The 26,369-nt window shown below is 37.8% G+C and overlaps 1 protein-coding gene across 2 annotated transcripts in view; it reads right to left on the bottom strand.

The window, feature by feature from the left end:
* Nucleotides 1-2,537: 2,537 nt before the first annotated feature.
* LOC105328414 (cytosolic carboxypeptidase 1) overlaps nt 2,538-26,369 on the bottom strand; it is a 30,494-nt gene continuing 6,662 nt past the window's right edge. For both annotated transcript variants that reach the window (XM_034467098.2, XM_034467100.2), the window contains exons 4-25: nt 26,248-26,315; nt 17,650-17,716; nt 16,063-16,209; nt 15,770-15,901; nt 13,489-13,620; nt 12,970-13,116; nt 12,004-12,219; nt 11,613-11,734; nt 11,423-11,521; nt 10,571-11,280; nt 10,276-10,422; nt 9,635-9,722; nt 9,229-9,385; nt 8,746-8,978; nt 8,363-8,516; nt 7,680-7,751; nt 7,418-7,526; nt 7,156-7,285; nt 6,863-7,000; nt 6,385-6,564; nt 5,609-5,766; nt 2,538-5,095 (exon numbers count right to left, since the gene is read on the bottom strand). In XM_034467098.2, coding sequence (XP_034322989.1) covers nt 4,948-5,095; nt 5,609-5,766; nt 6,385-6,564; nt 6,863-7,000; nt 7,156-7,285; nt 7,418-7,526; nt 7,680-7,751; nt 8,363-8,516; nt 8,746-8,978; nt 9,229-9,385; nt 9,635-9,722; nt 10,276-10,422; nt 10,571-11,280; nt 11,423-11,521; nt 11,613-11,734; nt 12,004-12,219; nt 12,970-13,116; nt 13,489-13,620; nt 15,770-15,901; nt 16,063-16,209; nt 17,650-17,716; nt 26,248-26,315 — 3,554 coding nt within the window. In that variant the 3' untranslated portion in view covers nt 2,538-4,947. The remainder of the gene's footprint in view (nt 5,096-5,608; nt 5,767-6,384; nt 6,565-6,862; nt 7,001-7,155; nt 7,286-7,417; nt 7,527-7,679; nt 7,752-8,362; nt 8,517-8,745; nt 8,979-9,228; nt 9,386-9,634; nt 9,723-10,275; nt 10,423-10,570; nt 11,281-11,422; nt 11,522-11,612; nt 11,735-12,003; nt 12,220-12,969; nt 13,117-13,488; nt 13,621-15,769; nt 15,902-16,062; nt 16,210-17,649; nt 17,717-26,247; nt 26,316-26,369) is intronic.

Below are 26,369 nucleotides of genomic sequence, written 5' to 3'. Positions count from 1 at the left end.
TTGTAATCTGTGACACTGCTCAGTGTTGTACAGGACCGGAAACCAGCGGTGTGCCGGAATGTGACTTTCCCGTAGTGTTAACACGGTGACCGGCCGTGTACGACAACCAGCTTCCAAACAAGGGACACAATTCCCGTCTCTGTTGTCTTGACTTACAAACACAGTAAATCTAGGACTAATAAGCACCTGACATCTTGATTGAGAATAATGTACAACATTATCCCAGAAATTTATCGACATATTGCATGTAATTACGGACAGACGCCGACCTTGGACCGACGTCAACGTATAAATTGCCGCTATTTTACGCGACCAAGTTATCTCCAATGGCTCAACTTTATTTCAAACTGAATCTCTAGTCTCAACTAATCTAAAAGTACTCTTTTTGTCGATTTAAACGATCATCTCGATCCCAAAGACTTCCTGATAATCCACTGGTGACTACCACGTTCGCCTTCTACTTGATAAATAGCCAATCTCGAGCAAGAGAGAATACCTCCTAAACAAGACCCCCTCCCCCGAGTGCGGCAGTGAGCAGAAAATCAGCCGAGTAGTGTCCGCCTCTTGGGATTATCTACACGGAAAAATATTTGACTATCTCATTCAGCGTTGTTTGATTTGTAATATTATTGTTTGATTTCCAATAAAAGCTTGTTAGTTTCCAGTGCGGATATCGGCGTTTTAGAAGGTTAATTAGAGACCATAAAATACACACCTTGCTGACATAAGTACAACTTGACAGCACATAACACACTGTCACAGTGACGGACAATCTGCTCGACATATTTGAAGCTTTTCCGTAACACTTACAATCTGTGTAATGTAACCATGGCCCTGCAACATGATGTAAACCTTACTTTGTGTAACATAAAGTGCGCATCTCTGTATAGTTCGGCTTGCTCTATTGCTACAGGTCATAATAAGTTATAAAAAATCAGAGCACACTCAGAAAAAAAAATATAACGAGAGAAACAAAACAAAAGTCAGCAGCAACACAACAAAATGTACAAATGACAACACTGCAAATAAACCATTTACAACTTAATAAATGAACACGTAACAAATAAATAAAACTGTGTACAACATCACTAACTGAAAACAAACTATACAAAACACTTCTTACATCTAACATAGCAACAGGCCAAAGAACAAATTAACCAAATACATGTACAACACAGCTAACAAGGCAACAGGCCACAGAACAAATTAACCAAATACAACAGAGCTAACATAGCAACAAAACACAACAAATTAACCAAATACAACACAGCTAACACAGCAACAGGCCAGATAACAAATTAACCAAATACAATATAGCTAACATAGCAACAGGCCAAAGAACAAATTAACCAAATACATGTACAACACAGCTAACATAGCAACAGGCCACAGAACAAATTAACCAAATACATGTACAATATAGCTAACATAGCAACAGGCCACAGAACAAATTAACCAAATACAATACAGCTAACAGAGCAACAAAACACACAACAAATGAGCCGTGTATGACACAGAAACAAAGCAACATACCACACGACAAACAACGAATACACCGCTAATAAGACGCGGCTTATAGTGCAAACGCCCAAACAGCCAGTGTATAACAGAACCAACCGAGCTAACACAGCAACAGACCATGGAACGAAAGCCCTAAACGGCAAGGGAGATACAGACTTATAATACATCAGTTATTATATTAGAGAGTACCAAGTACTGATGTGCGCAACCTTCAGCTGAATGGACAATTCATCACGAAATATGTTGTAAGCTCTCTGTTACATATCTCACGTGTACATTAGATTTGAACAACGCTCCTCTTTAGAAATACAGTTGATCGTATTATTGAATTCACACTTGGTTCATGAACTAGTTTGCCTTTTGTGTGCTGCTACTGTCAGATAATGGGGAAATAGTTATACATAAACAGACGGGATTTGTGGCTTTAAGAGATAAGCGGGGAGCAAGATAAATAAGCATTGCGAGATTATCGGGGTAATCCAGGACTCTAGCGGCTATGGGAGTAGCACGGAAGGCGATTCAAGTAAAGCGAGATAACTCCGAGAGGAACTGGTGAAAAGTTTGAGGATATCCCGGTGGTAAATTTACAATAATACAGAGATTCTATCAAGTTAATTGTTTACTTACACAATTGTTGTGTTTATACAAAAGAAATTCTATCCAAAAGACACAGCTCTTGGTTCATTTAGTTAGAACATTTACGATAATGCAGATTAGAATATACACACATGTGCATTTTACATGTATCTCATTTACCCGGCAGGGTTCACTTCAAATGCAGCAGTTTTATCTCAACATTGATTTAGCAGTGGTTTTAAAGATCATCTTCATGTAGCTGCATTGCATATACATAACAGTACATAGGTGAGGTTTGATGAACACAGACAGCGTGGTATACAGGTGAAAACGACCCTCAGTCTGTGAGAACAACCCCCTCCCACCCTGACAGTCCTGACAGTGATACCCAACAGTCCAGGTATCTGCTCAAGCAAGCGGGTCAAACAATAGAAAGAAGAAGACCGAACATTCCATTTTATTGGTACATGAAATGCCGAGAGTACCAGAAATAGGTAACAGCATTACCTAGTTTGACAGTTTATGTATATCTAATGTATGTCATTAAATGGTATACAAGTACATCGGTCTGGTCAGTGAAACACCATGGACCACGATATACCCTCACAATCAGACACAGCACCACTCTAACTACAACCAATCTCTCTCTTCCTCCCTCTTTCACAAATAAATAATCCCAAATAAAAATAAAGTTAAAATAAAGGCAAACACTTCATCAAGTATTTTAGTACACTAAAATAAGATAAATTCAAAATGAAAGAGATAATCTGATCACAGCTTTAGATAATTGTATACATATATAACTATGTCTAGATCATATATAACTATGTCTAGATCATAAATAACTATGTCTAGATCATAAATAACTATGTCTAGATCATAAATAACTATGTCTAGATCATAAATAACTATGTCTAGATCATATATAACTATGTCTAGATCATACCTATGTCTAGATCATACCTATGTCTAAATGATACAGTATACATAATATTGTCAGGATCATATACAAATAAGACATGCCATGTATGACATACAATTATATCTTCCAGGATTTGTGATGAGAAATGATTTTTGATTGTTCCATCTCTTTGTGTGGAAGTTTTCCCTCTTATAACACTCTGTGAGATAGGATCAAACTCACAATCCATTACAAAGCATAGAAGATTCTTTTCTAGACATATACCAGTACCTGACAATTTTTTTATCCTCGTTCCAGGCGTATATAAAGGCAAAAATAAAAAAATGGCTAAATACTGTGGAATCATTAAAATTCGTGGGGGTCAATTTTCGTGGGTTGCTTAAATTTTACTGGTTCATGGGGACACATTTTCGTGAGTTATTTTATACCTACAAAATAAAATATGATTTCATATTAGTAATTTATTAATTCATGGAGGATGTTAATTCACTGATGAAAGGTACCCAGGAATTCCCCGAAAATTGAGCCACCACGAAATCTAATGTTTCTGTAGTATTAGAATTCATCACATGGGTTATATGTATTGGATGCATACAAGCAAACAATTGATAAAATTACTAAGATGTGACAAAATATCTGTACCCATTGCAAGTTTATAGTAATCTTCTACTTAATCATATTCAGTTAAACTGATTTCTGAAGAACACACTCAAATATACATGTACTACATAAATAACAGTAGAAAAATACAGAGCTAATGTTTATACAGGACTAATGTTTGTATAGGAATATTTGGAAATAACAGTGTACATTCTTCCATCTATTATACTTTTGATTGAATCAGTAAAATGAAAGGCAAATAAAAATATCCCAAACAATGTATCTACAACTTGTGAGGTTGAAATTGCACCTTGTACTAGTAATAAAACAAAAACAGCCCACATATTCTGGTTACAGAGCGAAGAACTCAAAGGCACAGAAAACAGTCATCTTAATCATCCCCCAGCTAATCAGCTGACTACTTGTCCAACGTACCCCTCACAGAAGTCAAATTCCAACAGATTACCTATAATACTGGCACCATTGCATAGAACTATTGTAATTCAGTGTGATTCATAAAATGTTTGATAATGATAGAAGTACATGTATATCACTCCATATAACAAGAGTTTGATGTGTTTAAGGTCACAGATTGAATTGCAATAAAAAAAGGAAGGGGAAAAGCTGGAACAATTTATGAATGTAGGTCATTGCTTTGAAAATGGGATGAACTCAGGTCAGTTTGAACAGGTGATGGTTGAACATACCAGCTTTACAGAGTAAACAACTTCACAGGGCTACAGACGGGAAGAAATGGTTGGTTTGAGATGTTACGAGTTTATACATATATAACTACAATAAGCTTATAATAACCTCAATGTATAAAACTAGACTTGCATAACTAAGAAGATAACAAAGATTACTTGTTATCAAACAGCATCATCCTGACTAAACCTCATCAGTGGTTCTGATACGACATTTGACAATCATCAAGAAATTCTAGCAAAACGACTACAATCACTCATGATGAGCCAGATATAGGGGGACCTACCCCAGGAATATAGACATATATCTAGATCTACAGCAGGTAAAACATTAATACAGATCTTTGTATTACAAACAAGCAAAACAGTAATGCACAAGAACTTAACAATAACAACCTAAATAGACAAACACTTGGCTCTCATTGCAGCCATTTTCTTCACAGTCTTTTGTCTAAACTACCAAAAATATCCTATCAACTCTATGAACCATTTTTCATTATTGTACTTTTCAAACTTTCTGCTTAATTTCTATCATCATCATTTTGCATCTTTCCCGATGGGACTTCCTTCATCATCTTCTGCAGTTAAATTTCTATCATTGTTGTATGTTTCAATCCTTTCTGCTTAGTTTCTATCATCATCATATGTTTCATCTTCCTCATACATTTCATCATCATCTTCTTCATCATACTCCTCATCTTCTGCTCCGTACAAGATCTGTTCATCAGGTAGATTAACATCTTCATCAGCCTCAGCCAACAGTTCATCAGATCTAAAATTAGAATTCATCAGATCTATAAATAGAAAAGCTCAGAAATTACAGTTTATAAACACACATTGTTCACAGTTACTCGAGACAAAACCTGACATTTCACAATTCATCATGTTAATATTGAATGCTTGGGAGGATAACATTGGAGGTTATCACCCCAAAAGAATGTTTTAAGGCAAATCTAAGGTCAACATTATTATTTGAGAGATCACCTTTTTCAAAGCAATCCTTGTCGGCATCCAATAATTACAGATAACCTTCAGTATCTAGAACACTGATATATCAAATACCATGGATACGTTGAAGTGATTTGTAAGTCCAAACCACTTATAAATACTTTAAGTATTTTACCCTTGATATCTCAAATACACAGATATCTCGAAGGTTTTAACCAGTCCAACTAGTTTGAGATAACGAGGTTTGACTGTATCAATATAATTTTTAGACCAATTAGATTCAACTACAAGAGAGCACAATTTTTGGAGGTCATAAACCACGAGGCTGGCACCCTACCCGGATTCCTGGGTTGGTCCGTTGGGGGAGTTACTGTCCTCAGCGAACGGGAAGGAAACGGCCTGATCCTTGCCCGAGAAGCGAGTCCGAAGTCTGAGCAGTCCCTCACAGAATCGGTGTCCCATCTCCTCCAACATTAGGGTCGAGATGTGCTGGTCCTGGAGGACACAAAGCCGTACACATTACACACGGTCACATCACTGAACTCAAGACATCGTCATATAATATAACTCAAGACAATGATATTCAGCTCAAGACAATGATATTTAGCTCAAGACAATGATATTCAGCTCAAGACAATGATATTCAGCTCAAGACAATGATATTCAACTCAACACAATGATATTCAGCTCAAGACAATGATATTCAACTCAACACACTGTCAAATTATTCAACTTTTCAATACAATGATATTCAGCTCAAGACACATCATCATTATAATCCACCAAACAATATTTTTAAAGTGGCTTAACACACCTAAATATTTTTTGATGGATCAAAAAAGTATCTTTACGTAGTCTTAAATTTATTTGCAACAATTGATAAATAAGTTCAACAATTTTGTTTATATCTCCCAAAGCACAGATGACCCAAAAAAGAGACAATAATGTGGGAAGGCGGAAAACTCAGAAACTCGGAACCAACAATGATGGTTTTATTCCGTTTGTTATCATGGTCTGATTGTCTATCATTTATACATTTAAGCTTGGAGTACTAATGCTGGGAGAGCTGAATATGATGAGAGAGAAAGTAGATGTTAGAACGAGAGTAGAGACCTTGTATTTGCCGTCCTTGTCAATGCCGCAGTAGGAGCTCTCCATGGTGTAGCTCCGTATGACGCCGATCTGTCGCCACACAACCACGCGGGCTGTGGTTTCCTTGGCCTTCTCCACCACAAAGCTACAGTTCTGCCAGGAAAACACTGGTGACATGAGGTGTAGAATTCTGGGTAGTGTCTGAAATGCAATCAAAACAAAATGACAACCAAATGTTATAACATTTTATTGTTATATTATTCCTATATGAATATAGGAATTATGTATGAAATATATTAACATGTTTAAGTTTTGTTTGGACACCAATGGTTGCACATAAAATGTTTATAAATTCAAGCATTTTTTTATCTTAAAAGTAATTTTTCTTTAAAATTATTTACCCACTTACTTTGAGTATTGCTATAGAGTTTTAATGATTGCTGTTTTACATTGGAATTTGGAAACAACAAGAATGAATAAGGCTGCAAGAGTTGCGTACCTTGAAGGAGTTATCTTCTGTCTTGTTGCCGGTACACGCTGGGTTTTTGGTGTCGTTGGGTATGTAAGACAGCGTGGGACAACAGCCATAGATAAAAATGTTCTTCCTCCGAGAGTGACCATGGTAATCACAGAAAACCTTCAATCACAAAACAAGACATTGTACATAATCACACATTTAGCTCTACTAAAAGCTTTACTTTGCCAAGATTTCAGTCAATAATTACAGCTGTGTGCTGATAATTGCAATGATGTCAGTATTAAATATAGCCGTGAGCTGATGGTGGTACGCACCAGAGGGACTTTGCCAATCATCTGCATGTACTGGAGCAGGCCCTTGGTGTGGTAGATGGTGGGGTGGAGCCTGGGGCAGGGGTTGTCCCACCGCCGGTTCAGATCCTCCGCTGCTGTGGAACATCGGTGGCTGAAATCAATATATCAACAGTCTGTATATCATAAAACACAGGGAATCGGCTTTGACATGCGGGGTTTGTAACCACTGCAATGTATTGTAATTGTACACTTTGAACAAATGAAAAAATTAAATATTCCTTACCATCCATTGATGACCCCGTCAGGATTTAACATGGGGACTATCTTAAAGATGAAGGTCTCTCTCAGTAACTGGGCAGCTGGTCGCTTACTCAACAGAAAGTCTATGGTGCCTACATACAACAAAACGTAATAAGCTCTACTGGTTACACTCTTAACAAAGAATTTATTTTCTTTATCTCTTTATTTTTTATTTCTCTGATTGTAATTGGTCATATGAACTGTCTCTACACACAGAAACATCAGGACAGTGATGTATAACTGACCTTTCATGACCCAGCTGGAGTTACTCTCTCCTGGGTGAACTCTCCCTGATAGGAATATGTATGGTCTACTTCCTGTAATAAACCAGTCATATTAACAGGTGAAACAGGCAAAACTTACATACACATACAAAACATTGTCTGTTTATAAAAATGTCATTCTGAAATGGTAATTTTCAAAAGAAATATATAAATTACTGTAAATTCCTAATTAAACGCGAGGAATTAATATCCGCGTAAAATCGCGAGAAGCATCCTTCGCGGATTTTAAAATCTCGCCATTATTTTCTGAGAGTTGAAAACTATAAGAAATAAGGAGAAAAGTTCAACGTTCGCGATTTTATATTCTCGCGATTTGGTAGAAACCAGCGGGATCGCGGAATTAAGTACTCGCGTAATATAAGGAATTTACAGTACACATTGGAATGCATATTTTCAGAACACCTTTAAAGGCAAAATTGGGCAAATTTAAGCAATCTTTTCAACTAAAGAATTTGAAAAAGGAACAGAAGTCAAAAATACACATGAGAGTTTCTAACAAATCATGGGCAGTGTTTCTACAAATATCCACATTGGAGTTCAATGACAGTGACACCAGTTGGTTTCTCCAAAGTCCTTTGTCAGTGACCTTTAGTTGGTTTCTATGGTTACTTACTGAGGAGTGACACTGGGTGATGGTTACTTACTGAGGTCATCTACAAAGTCCTTGGACAGGGACTTTGGCTGGGCGGTGATGGTGAGGACAGGCACTTTGTTACCGGTGATGGTGCTACACAGGGTCTGTCTCCTGAAGAAGATCTGGGTCTGGTCCAGGTATTGCTCCCAGAGAGTCAGATGTGTCTGTCAAAGATATACAGGTGATCTCACTGTGCTCAATATAAACATCTAAAGTAGACATATGGGTACTCTTATTTGGCATTGCATATACATATAATGTTTAATGCTTGTTATCTGTACCCTCTGACTGTGAGAGCTTTATCCCCCCCCCCCATTCTCTGCGTACTTGTAGCGTGGTGTATGTGAATTGCCTGCGTACCTGTAGCATGGTGCATGTGTATTGCCAGCATACCTGTAGTGTGGTGTAGGTATAGGGGAAGTGGTAGGCAAGGTAGCAGATGTCCTTGTCGTGTTTAAAGGTCACAGTGAAGGTTGCAGTGTAGTAGGTCTTCCCCTTGACGCCCCCTGTGGCCTGGGCGCTGCGGGTGAAGTGGTTCTTGTAGTAACAGATACTGGTCCCCGTCCGGAACCAGTATGGTTTGCCGTCCATAGCGTCAGTCACTGAGAACATCACAGGCTTCATTCCTACACAAAAATATATCAATTTATAACACTGTAAAATCTGTCTATTGATTCAATCTTTTCCTAGGTAGACTATAGTCTACAGTTGACAACAGAATAACAACATACTTGTCCAACAGAATTACATTTGCACCTCCACTGATTATATCTTTTCCCACACATTTTTAAGAAATTTCATTTAGATTATATTTTTGATTTTCTATCTGTTTGTATTATTAAGAGTATTTCACTTTTAAATGAATCTGTATCTTACCAAAGTTGAACTGGCTGTTGAGTTTTTCGCAGTTGACGATGTTGAAGCGGTACGGTACATCGGCCACCATGTTACTGACCTCGAAATAGAACCACTGGTGGTGGTGGTTCGTGTTTACGTCCGGATTCAGGATCAGGTCATACTCAAACTCACGCACCTACAATCCAATGAAGAATTTCGTTTATACAGTAATGTTTTTCTAAATTGTACATGCTAAATTGTCAAAGATAGACCTACATGTATTCTTTCTAACTCTTTTTTTTTAATGTGCATATTTTTATCATTACTCCATTTTCAAAACAAATTTGTGGATCTCATAGAACATACAAATCCACATAGTTATAGGGCATAAGTTCCCTATTAATTGTTTTCGTCATCAATAAATGCAGTGAGGTGTTAGTCCTACCCAGATAGCCTTCCTGAGATTGCCACTCTCGAATTGTGAGTTGAATCGCAGTGAAGCTGACCCTCCGGCCTCCAGACGACTTCCAATCCTGCTCGAGGCCAAAATAAAAGCAAGTTCAAGTAGGTAGACACATGCATTAATTACATCTAATTTCTAACAGGTTTAACTACATGAAATGTAGCTTGGTGATATTGTCACACCTAATCTTACAAAACCTTCAGAAGTATGAGCATTTCAAAACTTGTGTGGCTAGTAGGAGGAGATTTGATTGAATAGCAAGCCAGGTGTTATTCCCAAACATCCTGCTAAAGCTGGGGGTGAATAAACAAGATGTCACAATGCATGTGTATAGATTTTCCCACAATGGAAAGTAATGCGACAAAGCAATGTCTACACACTGTAGATCAACAAACAAACAATAGTGTGTAAACCAAAATCAATCAAAAAATTTGTTACATAGGAAATAAATTTGTAATTAGAGGCCAATTTAGGATGAACAGGGGTTACCCTCAGATTGTAAATTACATATCTTTTGGACTACTTACAAAGAAAGAATAAATCAAATCCAGGATAAACCCCTGTTAATCATAGATTTGACCTGAATAACTTCACAATGTAACTTGGTATGAGGGTGAGCTTACCTCATCTGGTCCCTGTTACTGAGGCTGGGGGTGGTGGAGGTGTAGGCGCTGGAGGCGCGGGCGACCACAGTGTCCACATCATACACCACACGGTCAATCACATGCTCAGGGTGGATCATCCGGTCAATGTCCTCAAACACCTTGATTCTGTCGGGAAAGTAAGTCACTGTTGTTAATGTTCATCTTATCTAGTATCTTGACTTAAGAATACTACACAGAATACAACCTCTGACAGACAGAACACTGATTCTGATGGACTAGATATCTTACATACATCTATGATTAATGGACTGACCTTTGAACCCCGAACTTCCTGTGGTACAGCCCCTCAAGGTTTGACCCTGACTTCCCGCCCACTAGGTCAGGGTAGGCCAGCTTCTCAAACCTGGCCACACTCTTGGTGGCACCGGCGACCTCCTGGAACACAATGGGACTGTGGAGGTACTGTTCCATGTCATCCTCGTCACTGCTGTACCCCTCCCGGTCAAGGTCAAGCTCCTTACTGGAGGAAGGGAATGGGGTGATGCACAGGGCGTTACAGTACTCGGCCTCCATCTCGTTCATCCTCAGGCCCGCGCTGGCCGCGGACGACAGGGAGGAGGAACTCTTCTTTTTCTTGTCCTTGGTGATTTTCTTGTTCCCCTTTGCTTTCCGTAGTGATGACGATGAACTGCTAGACTTTTGGATTAGCTGTTTGGGTTTTGCGCTGGTTGGAGCTTTGTTGGACTGAGATAACGGACCGTCCAATGAGAACACACTGGTCCCTGTCTTTAGGTTGATGGCAGTAGCTGAGTCGCACCGATTGGCCCCATAAGATTCGTAGTCAGGTGCATCATAGTGAAGTGAACTATAACCACTGCTCTTGGAGCTAGTGTAGCTGGTGGCAGTAGGCATTCTGAGATTGGCTTGGCGAGACTCCGAGTCGGCAGTGACATTCCCAAAGGAGTCAACATTTCCAGTCGGGATATAGATAGAGGCTGAGGGTTCATCGTCATCTTCTTGAGGCTGGAGATATTTAAACATATCAGGTCATAAAATTAGCCACCTTCATTCTATATTCTATTTACTTAAGTTTTCTTTCATAGCTAAAAGATAAAACCATTGGATGTCGTATGCTCTGATGAGTTACATGGCTCCTGTAATTTACCTCTATTTCAAACAGTTCTGGGAAGAAGCTGTCATACATCCGTAGGTCCTCCGAGGTCCTTTTGTAGGGCTCTGGGGCCTCACTGGCATCGTCTTCAGCCTACAATCAAATATCACCAAAATACACATATAAAACTCAAATCATTTCACCAATGATGTTTGTATAAACTGTGTCTATTTAAGAGTTTCACCTCTTCCGAGTGGTCCTCGGTCTTGAATCGCTCGTCGTCCGAGTCAATGTCGTCGTCCTCCTCCAGTGAGCTGTTGTCGCTGTCCGGTGAGTTACCGTTGTATCCCGTGTCATTGATTCCATCTGTCAAACAATTCAAATAATGTTAGCATGGTATTTCCTCTCAAAGACTGCAACTCAGGATCAAAATGTATGAGGCAATGAATTTTGTTTTGAGACATCTAACTCTCAAAGAAATGAAACTCAAGAACTATCATCACAAATAGTGGAGGACCTTACACAAAAACAGTAAAGTAGGTCAAGAATTGCCAGTAAACTGCCTGACATAAACTTATTTTTCCTAAACAGACTGACTGTTACACTATTTGACCTTGACCTCTCCTGGTACACACCTTGTCCAGTCGGATACAGCTCAGACTCGGGAAGCTCCAGGTTGAATGGACTCTGTAGCTTGTCCAGTGGGAGCTTGTTGCGCGGGCAGCACTTCCTCATAATGACACTGGCCAGCAAGATCAGGCTCTCCATTTCACGGCAGTCGATCACTTCCTGGGCGCTGTCGTACAGGATCTGGATACCGTTAGCGTCTGCCAGAGCCTTTCGTCCAGAGCCTACAGAATCACACTTAGTGTACACCCAATACAGAATGGCATGTGTAGGCGACATGAACAAGCTGTGAGGCAGACTTATATATGTAATCTATGTGATAGTGGTTATAAATACATAATGTGGAGATCATTTCAGTGAGGACTTGTCAATCAATGCAAACACAAGACCAGTGACATCATCCTGACTGACAGTGACTCGGAGAAGCCTTGAGTGATGAAGGTGACTTACGGAGATTGGTGATTTTTTGTTGACTTGTTTTGTTGACTTATTTTTTGAACATGTTCAGTAACTTACAGATATTGGTGATGTTTTTGAGGATGTTGAGTGACTTACAGAGATTGGTGATGTTTTTGAGGATGCTCAGTCACTGACAGAAATTGGTAATATTGAGTGACTTACAGAGATTGGTGATATTTTTGAGGATGTTGAGTGACTTATGGAGAATGGTGATATTTTTGATGATGTTGAGTGACTTACAGAGATTGGTGATATTTTTGAGGATGTTGAGTGACTTATGGAGAATGGTGATATTTTTGATGATGTTGAGTGACTTACAGAGATTGGTGATATTTTTGAGGATGTTGAGTGACTTATGGAGAATGGTGATATTTTTAATGATGTTGAGTGACTTACGGAGATTGGTGATGTTTTTGATGATGTTGAGTGACTTACGGAGATTGGTGATGTTTTTGAGGATGTTTTAAGTGACTTACGGAGATTGGCGATATTTTTGATGATGTTCAGTGACTTACGGAGATTGGTAATATTTTTGAGGATGTTCAGGATGGCTTTCCTGAGGTTGACGTGTCGGTGCTTGGTGTCCAGCTGATGCCATTCGTGGTAGAGAGCCAGCAGGTGGGGGACGTGCTCCCCCCCTATCGTTCTGGCTGCGTTGTTTCCTGATGACAAACACAACGTACACATCACAATATTGCAACATTTAAACAAACACAGTTTGTTCAAGCGTCAACATTTATGATAGAATTAGCATAAGGAGCATGCATTTCTACAAATACATCAGTGGCAAGCACAGCAAACAAACTCTTAATAGGGAAATCATTACTTTACAATTTTCATGATTGTAGCTTCAACGATGAATGTATTATGTATAAAATAGGCTTACTTGCAGTAGGTTTTAATAAAAAATACTCAAGACAAGAATCAAACAATGACTTTCTCCAAGATGAATGATGAGACAGAAATACAGATAAATGGACTTTAAGATTAACATATGATGCACAGACAGACAGACAGACAGTGCGGTGACCTACTTGACTTGGTGAGGTTGGTAAGGATGTCCAGTGCCAGCTTCAGTATCGCCGTGTGCTTCCTCCCACACTGCTGAATCACACGAAACATGGGCGGAATGGAGTTCTGTTTCCCCAGGTATGAGGCATTCACACCTGTAACAAACCAAGAAACACCCTCAACCATCAGTAACATCAGTTAACTTAATATAGTTCTTTACCATTGTAGCAAGACTGACTGTTATTGTTGTAATAGACTGTTATTAATGTAACAGAAATACTCTTGTGGTGTTCTTGGTGTAATAGACTTACTTTTATTGGTGTTACAGACTTACCGTTATTGGAGTAACAGACTTACTGTTATTGCTGTAACAGACTTACTGTTATTGCTGTAACAGACTTACTGTTATTGCTGTAACAGACTTAATGTAATTGGTGTTACAGACTTACTGTTATTGCTGTAACAGACTTACTGTTATTGCTGTAACAGACTTACTGTTATTGCTGTAACAGACTTACTGTTATTGGTGTTACAGACTTACCGTTATTGGAGTAACAGACTTACTGTTATTGCTGTAACAGACTTAATGTTATTGGTGTTACAGACTTACTGTAATTGGTGTTACAAACTTACTGTTATTGCTGTTACAGACTTACCGTTATTGGTGTTACAGACTTACCATTATTGGTGTTACAGACTTACTGTAATTGGTGTTACAAACTTACTGTTATCGCTGTAACAGACTTACTGTTATTGGTATTACAGACCTACTGTTATTGGTGTAACAGACTTACTGTTATTGGTGTTACAGACTTACCATTATTGGTGTTACAGACTTACTGTTATTTGTATTACAGACTTACCGTTATTGATGAAACAGACTTACTGTTATCGCTGTAACAGACTTACTGTTATTGGTGTTACAGACTTACCATTATTGCTGTTACAGACTTACCGTTATTGGTGTTACAGACTTACCATTATTGGTGTTACAGACTTACTGTAATTGGTGTTACAAACTTACTGTTATCGCTGTAACAGACTTACTGTTATTGGTATTACAGACCTACTGTTATTGGTGTAACAGACTTACTGTTATTGGTGTTACAGACTTACCATTATTGATGTAACAGACTTACTGTTATCGCTGTAACAGACTTACTGTTATTGGTGTTACAGACTTACCATTATTGGTGTTACAGACTTACCGCTATTGGAGTAACAGACTTACTGTTATTGCTGTAACAGACTTAATGTTATTGGTGTTACAGACTTACTGTAATTGGTGTTACAAACTTACTGTTATTGCTGTTACAGACTTACCGTTATTGGTGTTACAGACTTACCATTATTGGTGTTACAGACTTACTGTAATTGGTGTTACAAACTTACTGTTATCGCTGTAACAGACTTACTGTTATTGGTATTACAGACTTACTGTTATTGGTGTAACAGACTTACTGTTATTGGTGTTACAGACTTACCGTTATTGGTGTTACAGACTTACCGTTATTTGTGTTACAGACTTACCGTTATTGATGTAACAGACTTACTGTTATCGCTGTAACAGACTTACTGTTATCGGTGTTACAGACTTACTGTTATTGCTGTAACAGACTTACTGTAATTGGTGTTACAAACTTACTGTTATTGCTGTAACAGACTTACCATTATTGGTGTTACAGACTTACTGTTATTTGTGTTACAGACTTACCGTTATTGGTGTAACAGACTTACTGTTATCGCTGTAACAGACTTACTGTTATTGGTGTTACAGACTTACTGTTATTGCTGTTACAGACTTACTGTTATTGGTGTAACAGTAAGTCGGTTACAGCGATAACAGTAAGTCTGTAACACCAACTACCGTTATTTGTGTTACAGACGTACCGTTATTGCTGTTACAGACTTACTGTTATTTGTGTTACAGACTTACTGTTATCGTTGTAACAGACTTACCGTTATTGTTTTTATACACTTACTGTTATTGGTGTTATACACTTACTGTTATTGGTGTTATACACTTACTGTTATTGCTGTAACAGACTTACTGTTATCGCTGTAACAGACTTACTGTTATTGGTGTTACAGACTTACTTTCATTGATGTTATACCCTTACTGTCATTGTTGTTATACACTTACTGTCATTGTTTTTATACACTTACTGTTATTGGTGTTATACACTTACTGTTATTTGTGTTACAGACTTACTGTTATTGCTGTTACAGACTTACTGTTATTGCTGTAACAGACTTACCGTTATTGTTTTTATACACTTACTGTTATTGTTGTTATACACTTACTGTTATTGGTGTAGGCTTTAAACACGGACAGCAGAGACTGGAGGTTCTTGAAGTTATACAAGTTGTTCTTGATCAGGTTCAGCGTGATCAACAACACCAGGTTCAGTCGAGCTTTGGTGGCAAATTTACGATCTGTCAAAGAACAAGGAAATAAGAGTTTGAATAATAATCTTACAGGCAGAAAAATAAAATGACCAGTTTAGTTGTTACAACATCTGTTGGTCTAACATTTTTCATCAAGGCAAAGAAAGAATATGATGCATTTATATCTAGGATTAGAGCTAAGTGGACACCTTTCTGTGCGAGCTTTCCGAGGACATAGTGGGCCAGCATCATGGTGTCCTCAGAGGATAACTGGTCCTCCGCCTCGCGGTAAATAACTTGGAATAGGATGTTCGTGGCGTTGGCACTGACCAGTACACCGGCTCGCTTACCAACCTCTGTACAAACACAACATACGCCAGTGTACACACAACAGTCTTATATATACAAAATACCATTGTACAAAAAGCTTGTATAATCTTACTCATGTATGCTGGATAACATACAAACAAAACTATGCTAGTGTATATACAACATTTAATCTTACTCAAGTTACATTGTACTCAGTATAACGTGCTCAATTCAAGAGAGGAAAAAGGATTTTCAGACATTAAATGTTAATTCATTGTTCCTCATCTAGATGTACCAAACGCCTTAGTACTACCATGCCCTCCAGCCCTATACTTCTTCCCACAACATTCCATCCCCATGAACATTTTTTGTTATTATTTACTAAATGTATATCTTTATAAAATAAATTGGTCACTTCTTGGATGTGTAATGCAAACGTAATAATTCCAATGTAAAAACATATGAAAGTCTCAGTCAGTGTCAATAACCTACATATTTGTTGCTTTTATTTGTCTTTTGCATTCTTATATTAATGAAATAACGTTTTAAATAATCCATAAAAACCAATTTTCTCAAAGACATGTAAGAAATCTTCTGAATTCTTATCATAAATAAAAATATGGTATATTTTTTTTTTTTACAAATGAATGTATTATGTAAACTATACCATTCTAGAAAAGGACTGCGAACTATAGCATTGTCTAGCCGCCTAACTAAAAGTCATTTTTTGAAAGTTGTCTAATTAAAGTTATTTTTTTATAATAATGTAAACGTTTATGTATATTTTCATTAGATATAAATGATTTGGTCAAACAAAGCGAGATAACTTTGTATTTTGGGTTAAAATAGCTCATTTCATAATAGAAAATAACGGAAAACGGAAATGTTTTTTAAAACATCTTTCCCCCCCATGAAACAAAAATTCCTTTTGGGGGGTTTTAATTATTGTTATTTAGCATATTTTTAACAAAGGGTTTGTTGTTTCACGGGGAGGAACATATGTCTACAGACCAAAATACATTCCAAAAAAAGAATTTTGCTTTGTAAATTTTCGATAACTAATTAACAGATTTGATTTCAAATGAAATTTTACTTTAATACATATTGTAAATATGTTATCATGAAGTTTTTATGCACATATTGGCCGCTAAATAAAATTTTCCTCACTTCAATGAATTTTTTTTAGACCCCGCGTTAGCAAAACTTTTGTTTAAAAATAAATAATTTTATTACAAATTTTGTTTTGATATAAATTGATTAGGAATTGATTATACTTTTTAGTAGAAAACTTAGTTTTTGAATATCTGACAGAAATTCCGAAATATTTTGATGTAAAATGTAGGCGGGAAACGGGCGTTAGCGTTCGCAGTTCTTAAATGCTCTAAAGTGTACTTGTTCCATAACTTCATTTGTTATTTCCCAACTTATGTAAATCTATTGCTTTGTAAAAGAGATCTTGTTTTTACTTTCTCCCAGATTAAACTCACGAGTTTTGCCCAACATTTCTGCCAGGATTTGTATGGAGTTCAACAGCACTGTTCTGTCACTTGTATTCTGAAAAGCAAACGGGACAGGACTTGAGAGAAGATGTATTTCATTGTCACAGTTCATATTAATTAATTTATTTAATGTTCATCAGCGCGCATTGCCGATAGAACGCATTGCTGTATGTATGAATGAGTGCATGTGTGAATGTTGTGATAAGTCACGTGGTTTTTCCATTTGTAGGATTTAGTGACCAGGTACATGTATTTATGTCTTATTGACCAATGACCGACGACTTTTAGCTCATTAATATGCATGTTTTACTAACTTCGTTCACTATATAAGCGCAAGTCCCGCCAAATCCAGTACCCACAGATTCTACCCTTTACGGCGCTAGTATCATTTACTGTTATATTCCATTCCTGATCTTCAAAGATCCAGTTATTTTTTATTATTTAAAGTCCTGGATACCTGGTAAGATCACTGTTAAACATATTATTGTAACATCATGTTCAGTGATATTGTCGGTAAATCACCGGTATTATAATTGGGAAAACCATTGTGTTTGTAATTTAATTTAATATGTAGTACATGTAATTGTCTTTCGTCAACGTGTGTGTGTTGTGTTGTGAATGTGTTTTCTGTGTTTTCTAGGTTTCTTTTCATATATAATATAAAAGCAAAGTACGAATCCAAGTCTTTGATCGTTATTATTTAACGACTCTGTGACAATGGCGCCCACGTTGGTTATGCTTTGAAGGAAACCAGGGTCCAGATTCCAGCTCCAGGGACAAGGTTCCAACACCAGGGCCAGACATGTTCGAGGCGGCTGTGTGAAAGTGCCAAAATCCTTGTGAAAAGTAGGCCTACAACTTCAGTTTATAAGTGAGCGAGCTCCGTCGACCACTACTACTATTCATCTGTTCATACCATGGCTAGCTATTGTTCATACTCGGAGATGAGTTCAATTCAGGACACCGTCCAGTGATCCGATCATTTGTGGAGATCTCTTGATCTAGTGCGGGAACAGGTGTATTCGCGTCGAAAACTGCGCGCAGTGATAGCATCGATTACAGAATTTCCATCTGTGAAAAATTCCAATTAAATGTGAAAAAGTGCTATCCATTTATTTATAAGTTCTATGTTTTGTAAATGTCTCAATTGTTTGTAATGTCAATTGTCTTTGTTGTTTACATGTCGTTTATGTTGATTGAATGAGAGTAAAGCCGGCTGTGTGCAAGGTGCGTGCTATTCAAGCGTGAAAGTGATCGGGCTCGAGATTCTTTATTTCATGTGTTTTGATTTTGTACTTCCGGAAGTGTAAAAACGTGTTTTCCCAAGGTATAATATCAGTCTGAATCGCGATTATGAACGATATTTACACTGAAAATATGTACACGTTTTCTCAATGATTTATTTAGCACATGTTGATTGTCATATGTGTTTTGTGAACTGTCAATGTGTCTGTCTTATATTTTTTTTTGTGTTTTCGTGAACAATTTTCCCCACCCCTACCCACCCCAGCCAATGATCCAAATATTATGGTCAACTGCGCGCGTTGCATTTCACGATATTTATTTGCAGCCTTGACTAACCCAGAATATAGGACACAAGGACGTTTGGACAAAGAAGATTGACAATCGGGTATTTATTATTGGTATAATGACATAGTGAATACAGTAACTGTTGTCATCAGATATACTTTAAGTCGTGTGTGCATTTGATTTAGTGTGTATGCTTCATGTCTGTATGGTAGAACAAATGCGCTTTGCGATAATTATTTTCAATTTGCTTTTGTGTCTGTCTCAGTGTCTGAGGGAAGTAAGTGTCACTATGGCGAGTAATGATGAAACTTCATTGGAAGATCTTATCAGTCAGATAAATTCAGAAAATCATTACAGGGTTATTCCAAAGGAAGAATATCAAATGTTACTGAAGTGTAAAGCGGATAGTGTCAAACAAACTCCTTCTTGTAATCCCAGGTTACCATTTGCTTCTGCAGATGAGGGTGCTAGGCCAAAGTTTAGTCCAAGGGTGAGTTTGCCCTCCCCCAGGTTATTTAACTCTACTATGACTAGTGCTCTGTGTCAGAACTCCAACCCAAATCCAGTCAAACTTCCATCTTTTAGTGGTAGTGAAACATTACAAAAAGGGGATGTCAGTTTTGAAGTTTGGTCTTATGAGGTTAGATGCCTTAAGGGCCAATTATCAGAAAATGCTTTATTACAGCTTGTTCGTAGTTCTTTGAAGGGCCAAGCGTGTGAAATCTTAATCCCTCTTGGTGAAGATGCCACGATTGACAACATTCTCGGGAAATTGGAAGACTTTTATGGGAATGTCTGCACACCTGAAAATATTATGCAGAATTTCTATGCAGATCATCAGAAAGAAGGTGAGACAATTGTTACCTATGGTTCTAGATTGGAACAATGTATATCAAAAGCTGTAAGATTAGGTCACATTGACTCTAGTGCTAAAGACGCAATGTTAAGGTCAAAGTTCTGGTCTGGATTGAGAAGCGCTCAATTAAGAAATGCTACCAGACATAAGTATGAATCAGTTAAAGAGTTTTATTCACTGCTGAGAGAAGTGAGACAGATAGAACAAGAGGAAAATAATTTAAAATCTGTCAATGCAGTTACAAAGCCTAGTGTTTCCATGTTGACAAATATTGATTCTCTCACTATTCAGAATTCAGAATTTGAACAAATGCAGAGACAACTCTCGGATCTACTTGGTCACATGAAAAAGCTTGATGATCGCATGGGTAAATTAGAGCAAAATGTTTCATCAAACAATTATAATCCACATAATGCTTACAGATCAGACTCCTTTCAGGGTAGACAAAGATATTACCCAAGAGGCAGTGGAAACTACTCACAGCAACATAGGAGACAATTCCAACAGCAGAATCAGTCGCGCAATCAGCAGACTAAAAGTGGTAATTCTGGTCAGGTTGGAGGTATCAATTTAAACTAATATCATCTTCTGTTGTGGGGCAAACAGAGGATGCAGTTAATGAAAGCCCTATCAGAACAACAAATCAACAAAATACTGACAGTTTATTTTCTAGATTAGTTGGTGAATCCAATGATACTGAAATATTTATCAATGGTGTCAAGACCAAAGCACTGATTGATTCAGGCTCTATGGTAACATGCATTTCAGAAGAATTTTTCAAATGTTTGAATCCTATGCCAACTTTGCATGATATGTCAGAACTTGGACTGAATGTTCAAAGTGCCAATGGCAGTTTGCTACCTTACAGTGGTTATGTAGAGTTAGAAATTTGTGTACCCTGTTTTGGTAACTCATCTTATGCTATACCTGCTCTTGTAGTTCCTCAGACTAATTATTCAAAAATTGTGCCTGTTATTGTGGGAACTAATTTCATTCGTATTTGCAGGAATACTTATGAACAGACATTAGATGAAGATGTCCCAGATGAGTGGAGAGTAGCATTTAACAGCTTGAAAGATGAAAGGCCAGTAAAGACAACGAACAAGTATGCCATCCAGATAGCACCAAATGAAACCAAAGTCATAAGAGGTATAGTAAGAAATGTCAGAAACATTGAATCAGCTGTGACTGAACAAGTCAATACTTCTCTCTCAGGTGGTCTTGTTATTTGTCCAAGAGTTGTTTCCCTTACCAAGTGTAAGAATACTGTTGCCATACCTGTTAGAGTGTGTAATATATCTGCTTCCATTGTACATGTTCCTCCTAGATCACTTTTATGTGCATTACATGAGGTTAAAGTCATTGATACTTGGAACCCAGACTCTTCTGAATTGGGTATTAGCAGTAAATCTAAGAAATCTCTACAGGACTTGGATATTAAGATTTCAGAGGACAACCTTACTGCTGCACAAGCAAGTCAGGTAAGACAGTTTCTGTCAAGTTGGACTCATCTTTTCTCTGAAGGTCCAACAGATATTGGGAAGACAGATTTACTCAGGCACCAATATATAAATAGTGCCTGTTTGGGAGGGTAACAGTTGAAATTGACACCCCGAGAAAACCATTGTCAACCGACGCGAAACCCCGAGAAAACCATTGTCAACCGACGCGAAGCGGAGGTTGACAATGGTTTTCGAGGGGTGTCAATTTCAACTGTTATCCTCCCAAACAGGCACTATTTATTTTGTTATACTGAATGTCTTTTTTAAAATTTTTAAGAAAATTTTACTGCTTTTATATAGGAATAACGTGAATTCTACAGCGAACCGTACGCGCATAATTTTCGCGCATGTAACATTTTTTAATGTTACCCGTTGCCAAGTGCGTTGCTAACGCTGAGGGTAATAGTAAATATTATTAACTGCGTCTTAACCAATCAGATTTCAGTATTTAACATGAAAGTATAACAAATTAAATTGACAGATGACACACCTTTTAAGGAACCATATCGGCGTATTCCCCCAGGTATGTATGACGAAGTTAGACAACACGTTAAGGAGATGTTAGACGTGGGAGCCATACAACCTTCCAAGAGTCCCTACTCCTCCAATATTGTGCTAGTGAGGAAAAAGGATGGAACCTTGAGGTTCTGCATTGATTACAGAAAACTGAACTCCAGAACTGTAAAGGATGCTTACAACCTCCCACGCATTGACGATACCATTGACAGGTTGGTTGGTTCCAGGTACTTTACCAAATTAGATCTCACAAGCTCCTACTGGCAAGTGGAAATAGACGAAAAAGACAGAGAAAAAACAGCTTTCTCGGTAAGTGGTGTAGGTCTCTTTGAATGCAATAGAATGGGTTTTGGACTGACGAATGCCCCAGCCACATTCCAAAGGATTATGGAAAGTTGTATGGGTGAGTTGAACTTAACGAAATGTTTAGTTTTTCTTGATGACATTTTGATTTACTCACAGACATTCGACGAACATATGGACCGACTAACAGCTGTGTTTCAGAGACTTGAAAAGCATAACTTAAAACTCAAAGCTAAAAAGTGTGAATTTTTTAAGGACAGAGTGACATATTTAGGACATGTAGTTAGTGAGAAGGGCATAGAGACAGATCCAGAAAAGACTAAGGCAATTTCAACTTGGCCAGTTCCCAGTAATATCAAGACTCTTAGAACATTTTTAGGTTTTTCTGGATATTACAGAAGGTATGTTCGGGACTATTCAAAAATTGTAAAGCCTCTTAATGATCTACTGAAGGGTCATTCTACAAACAAAGGTAAGTCTGGAAAGAAGAAACCAATAGCATGGAAATGGGGCGATGAGGAATCCAAGGCGTTTGAGTGCATCAAGGAGAAATTGATGTCACCACCTATCCTTGCTTATGCTGACTTTGACCAGCCTTTTATCCTTCACACAGATGCATCTAGTAATGGTTTGGGTGCTGTGTTGTACCAGAGACAGAATGGTGAGAAGAGAGTAATTGCTTATGCAAGTCGTGGGTTGCGGAACAGTGAAAGACATTATCCAGCTCATAAGCTAGAATTCCTTGCGCTAAAATGGGCTGTCACCGATAAATTTCACGACTATCTCTATGGCAACAAGTTTGATGTAGTAACTGACAATAAACCACTCACCTATGTCTTAACCACCGCGAAGCTTGATGCTACAGGCCACCGTTGGTTAGCAGCCCTCAGTAACTTCCAGTTTTCAATCTACTACAGGAAGGGTACAAACAACGCTGATGCAGACGGCCTGTCTAGACGACCAACAGAGGAAGTAGAAGTCAGTCCCAAGGTCATCCAGTCCATTTGCAGTGCTTATATGGCAGACCGTGAAAGTTGCCCTTATTTTGAGAATGTACTCCTTTCAGAGGAGGAGGAACCATCATCATGTATGACTGCAAGTACTAACATGCTTATAGGGGTAGATGTTTCAAGTAAATCAGATTCTTTTTCTGTTGAACCAAATGAATCTCATTCTGAAAACTCGTGTGTCTTCTCCAATATTGACTGGGTAAAAGAACAGTCCTCTGATAGGGAAATAAAGAGAGTTATTGAGCTTGTTCAGTACGGGTTTTCAAAGTCAGATCTGAAAGCAGAGTCAGATGGTGTTTGTAGATATTTGAGAGAGATAGAGAAATTGTTTTTAGATAAGGGTGTACTGTACAGAAGAGCTATTTTACAGAATGAAAAGATTTATCAGTTGGTTTTACCAAGTCATTTCAGAGATACAGCATTTAGACTCCTGCATACCAACCTTGGTCATCATGGACGAGACAGAACCATCCAACTCATGAAAGAAAGGTTTTTCTGGCCAGGAATGTTTTTAGAAATCACAGAAAGAATCAAAAATTGTGAACGTTGTATTAAGTTCAAAACTCCTGAAAAAAATTCTGCAGAACTTGTTTCTATAGAGAGTTATCAACCATTAGATCTTGTTTGTATGGATTTTTTATCACTGGAAAAAAGTAAGGGTGGTTTTGAAAACATCCTGGTCATAACAGATCATTTTACTCGTTACTCACAAGCTTTTCCTTCCAGAAACCAAACAGCGAAAACCACTGCAAAGATTTTATTTGAAAATTTTATAGTTCATTATGGCTTTCCAAACAGGTTGCATAGTGACCAAGGTAGAAATTTTACTAGCAATGTTATTAAGGAGCTGTGCAGACTAGCAGGAGTGCAGCAATCAAGAACGACGCCCTATCACCCGATGGGTAACGGGATGGTTGAAAGATTCAACCAAACTTTAATAAAAATGCTAGGTACTCTAGAAGATAAGCAAAAAGAAGATTGGAAAGCATATGTAAGTACTCTTGTGCATGCATACAATGCTACAAGACATGATAGTACAGGTTATACGCCATTTTTTCTCATGTTTGGCAGGCATCCGCGTCTTGCAATCGATGCCTACCTCGGGTTAGACTCTAACGCGGAAAAAATTCGTAGTCATGACAACTATGCGAAAAAACTCCAAAAGCGGTTAGATTTCTCATACAAGATAGCTTCCCGTGAAGCAGATAAAAGTGCTCGCCGCTATAAATCGCACTACGACTCAAAGGTAAGAGAGGCTACCGTTCATGTCGGAGACCGTGTTCTCATCAGAAATGTTGGCTTAAAGGGCAAAAACAAACTGGCAGATAAGTGGGCCAGAGATACATATATAGTTATAAATCAGCCCAATTCCGACATCCCAGTGTTTCAGGTTAGGAAAGAGTTTGGGAATGAAAAAACTAAGACATTGCATAGAAATATGCTACTCCCCATTTCCTATATTCCCAAATTATCTGACCAGAGCAAACCTAGCCCAACTTTGCCCAAACACAGTAATCAATCTAAAGCTTGTCAACAACCAGAGAACCTCACAAGCAAATCTTCTAGGGTTGATGATGTTGTTTCTCTTCAGTCTAGTTCTGAGTCTGAGTCGGAGGATTCAGATTCTGGATCATCTGATGGTGGTAATGTTTATGTTATACCCCAGAGAAGGGTAAATGCTGCACCAGGTGTTGATAGGTATTCACCCCTTAGTTCTATTTATTCTCAAAATCAGAACTATTCCAGTACTCCTAGATCCATATTAGATGCAGGTAATTCTTACAGTCCTTCTACGATGAATCGTAATGTGTCTGTTCACTCTCCTTCTGTAAGATAATCACCAATTCTCCGAAGGTCCACCAGACAGATTAGGCCACCAAATAGGTATGGTGAGTGGGTGAGTCATCCAATAACTCCTGTGTATTTTGTGTACTGTATTCAGGGGAGATTGTCACATACAGTTTGATTTCAGTTTTATGAAGTCTGATTTCAGGTGTAACTTTGATCATATTGCGTGTAGTTTGTTGTTGTTATAAATTGTGATTCAATGATTTATTGTATAAAATGTCAGGAGCCATTTTCCTTAGCAGGGGAGATTGTCACAGTTCATATTAATTAATTTATTTAATGTTCATCAGCGCGCATTGCCGATAGAACGCATTGCTGTATGAATGAGTGCATGTGTGAATGTTGTGATAAGTCACGTGGTTTTTCCATTTGTAGGATTTAGTGACCAGGTACATGTATTTATGTCTTATTGACCAATGACCGACGACTTTTAGCTCATTAATATGCATGTTTTACTAACTTAGTTCACTATATAAGCGCAAGTCCCGCCAAATCCAGTACCCACAGATTCTACCCTTTACGGCGCTAGTATCATTTACTGTTATATTCCATTCCTGATCTTCAAAGATCCAGTTATTTTTTATTATTTAAAGTCCTGGATACCTGGTAAGATCACTGTTAAACATATTATTGTAACATCATGTTCAGTGATATTGTCGGTAAATCACCGGTATTATAATTGGGAAAACCATTGTGTTTGTAATTTAATTTAATATGTAGTACATGTAATTGTCTTTCGTCAACGTGTGTGTGTTGTGTTGTGAATGTGTTTTCTGTGTTTTCTAGGTTTCTTTTCATATATAATATAAAAGCAAAGTACGAATCCAAGTCTTTGATCGTTATTATTTAACGACCCTGTGACATCATGTTCATTATCCATTAATCTATTCTTACAACACCTACGATTCCTACCTCAGTTTATTTGAACAAGAGATTAAATATAATCCCTTCCTGAATACACACTAATTTGAGGTAATCACTAAACAAACAATAAAGCCTGAAAAACGATCTCTATATTTACCTTCAAAGTAGCGAGAATTAAATCGACCCATCCGCTGTTCTTCAGGACCGTGTCTCGGTGCGTCTTTTCTGAAGAAAAATATTTCCACATTTAGAATAACTAATATCAGGTTTACTCAAAAG

This window comes from Magallana gigas, chromosome 6 (assembly GCF_963853765.1).
Source record: "Magallana gigas chromosome 6, xbMagGiga1.1, whole genome shotgun sequence".
NCBI classification, from domain to species: Eukaryota; Metazoa; Mollusca; class Bivalvia; order Ostreida; family Ostreidae; genus Magallana; species Magallana gigas.
Note: the sequence above shows the minus strand (reverse complement) of the source record. Positions and strands in the feature narration are given on the sequence as shown.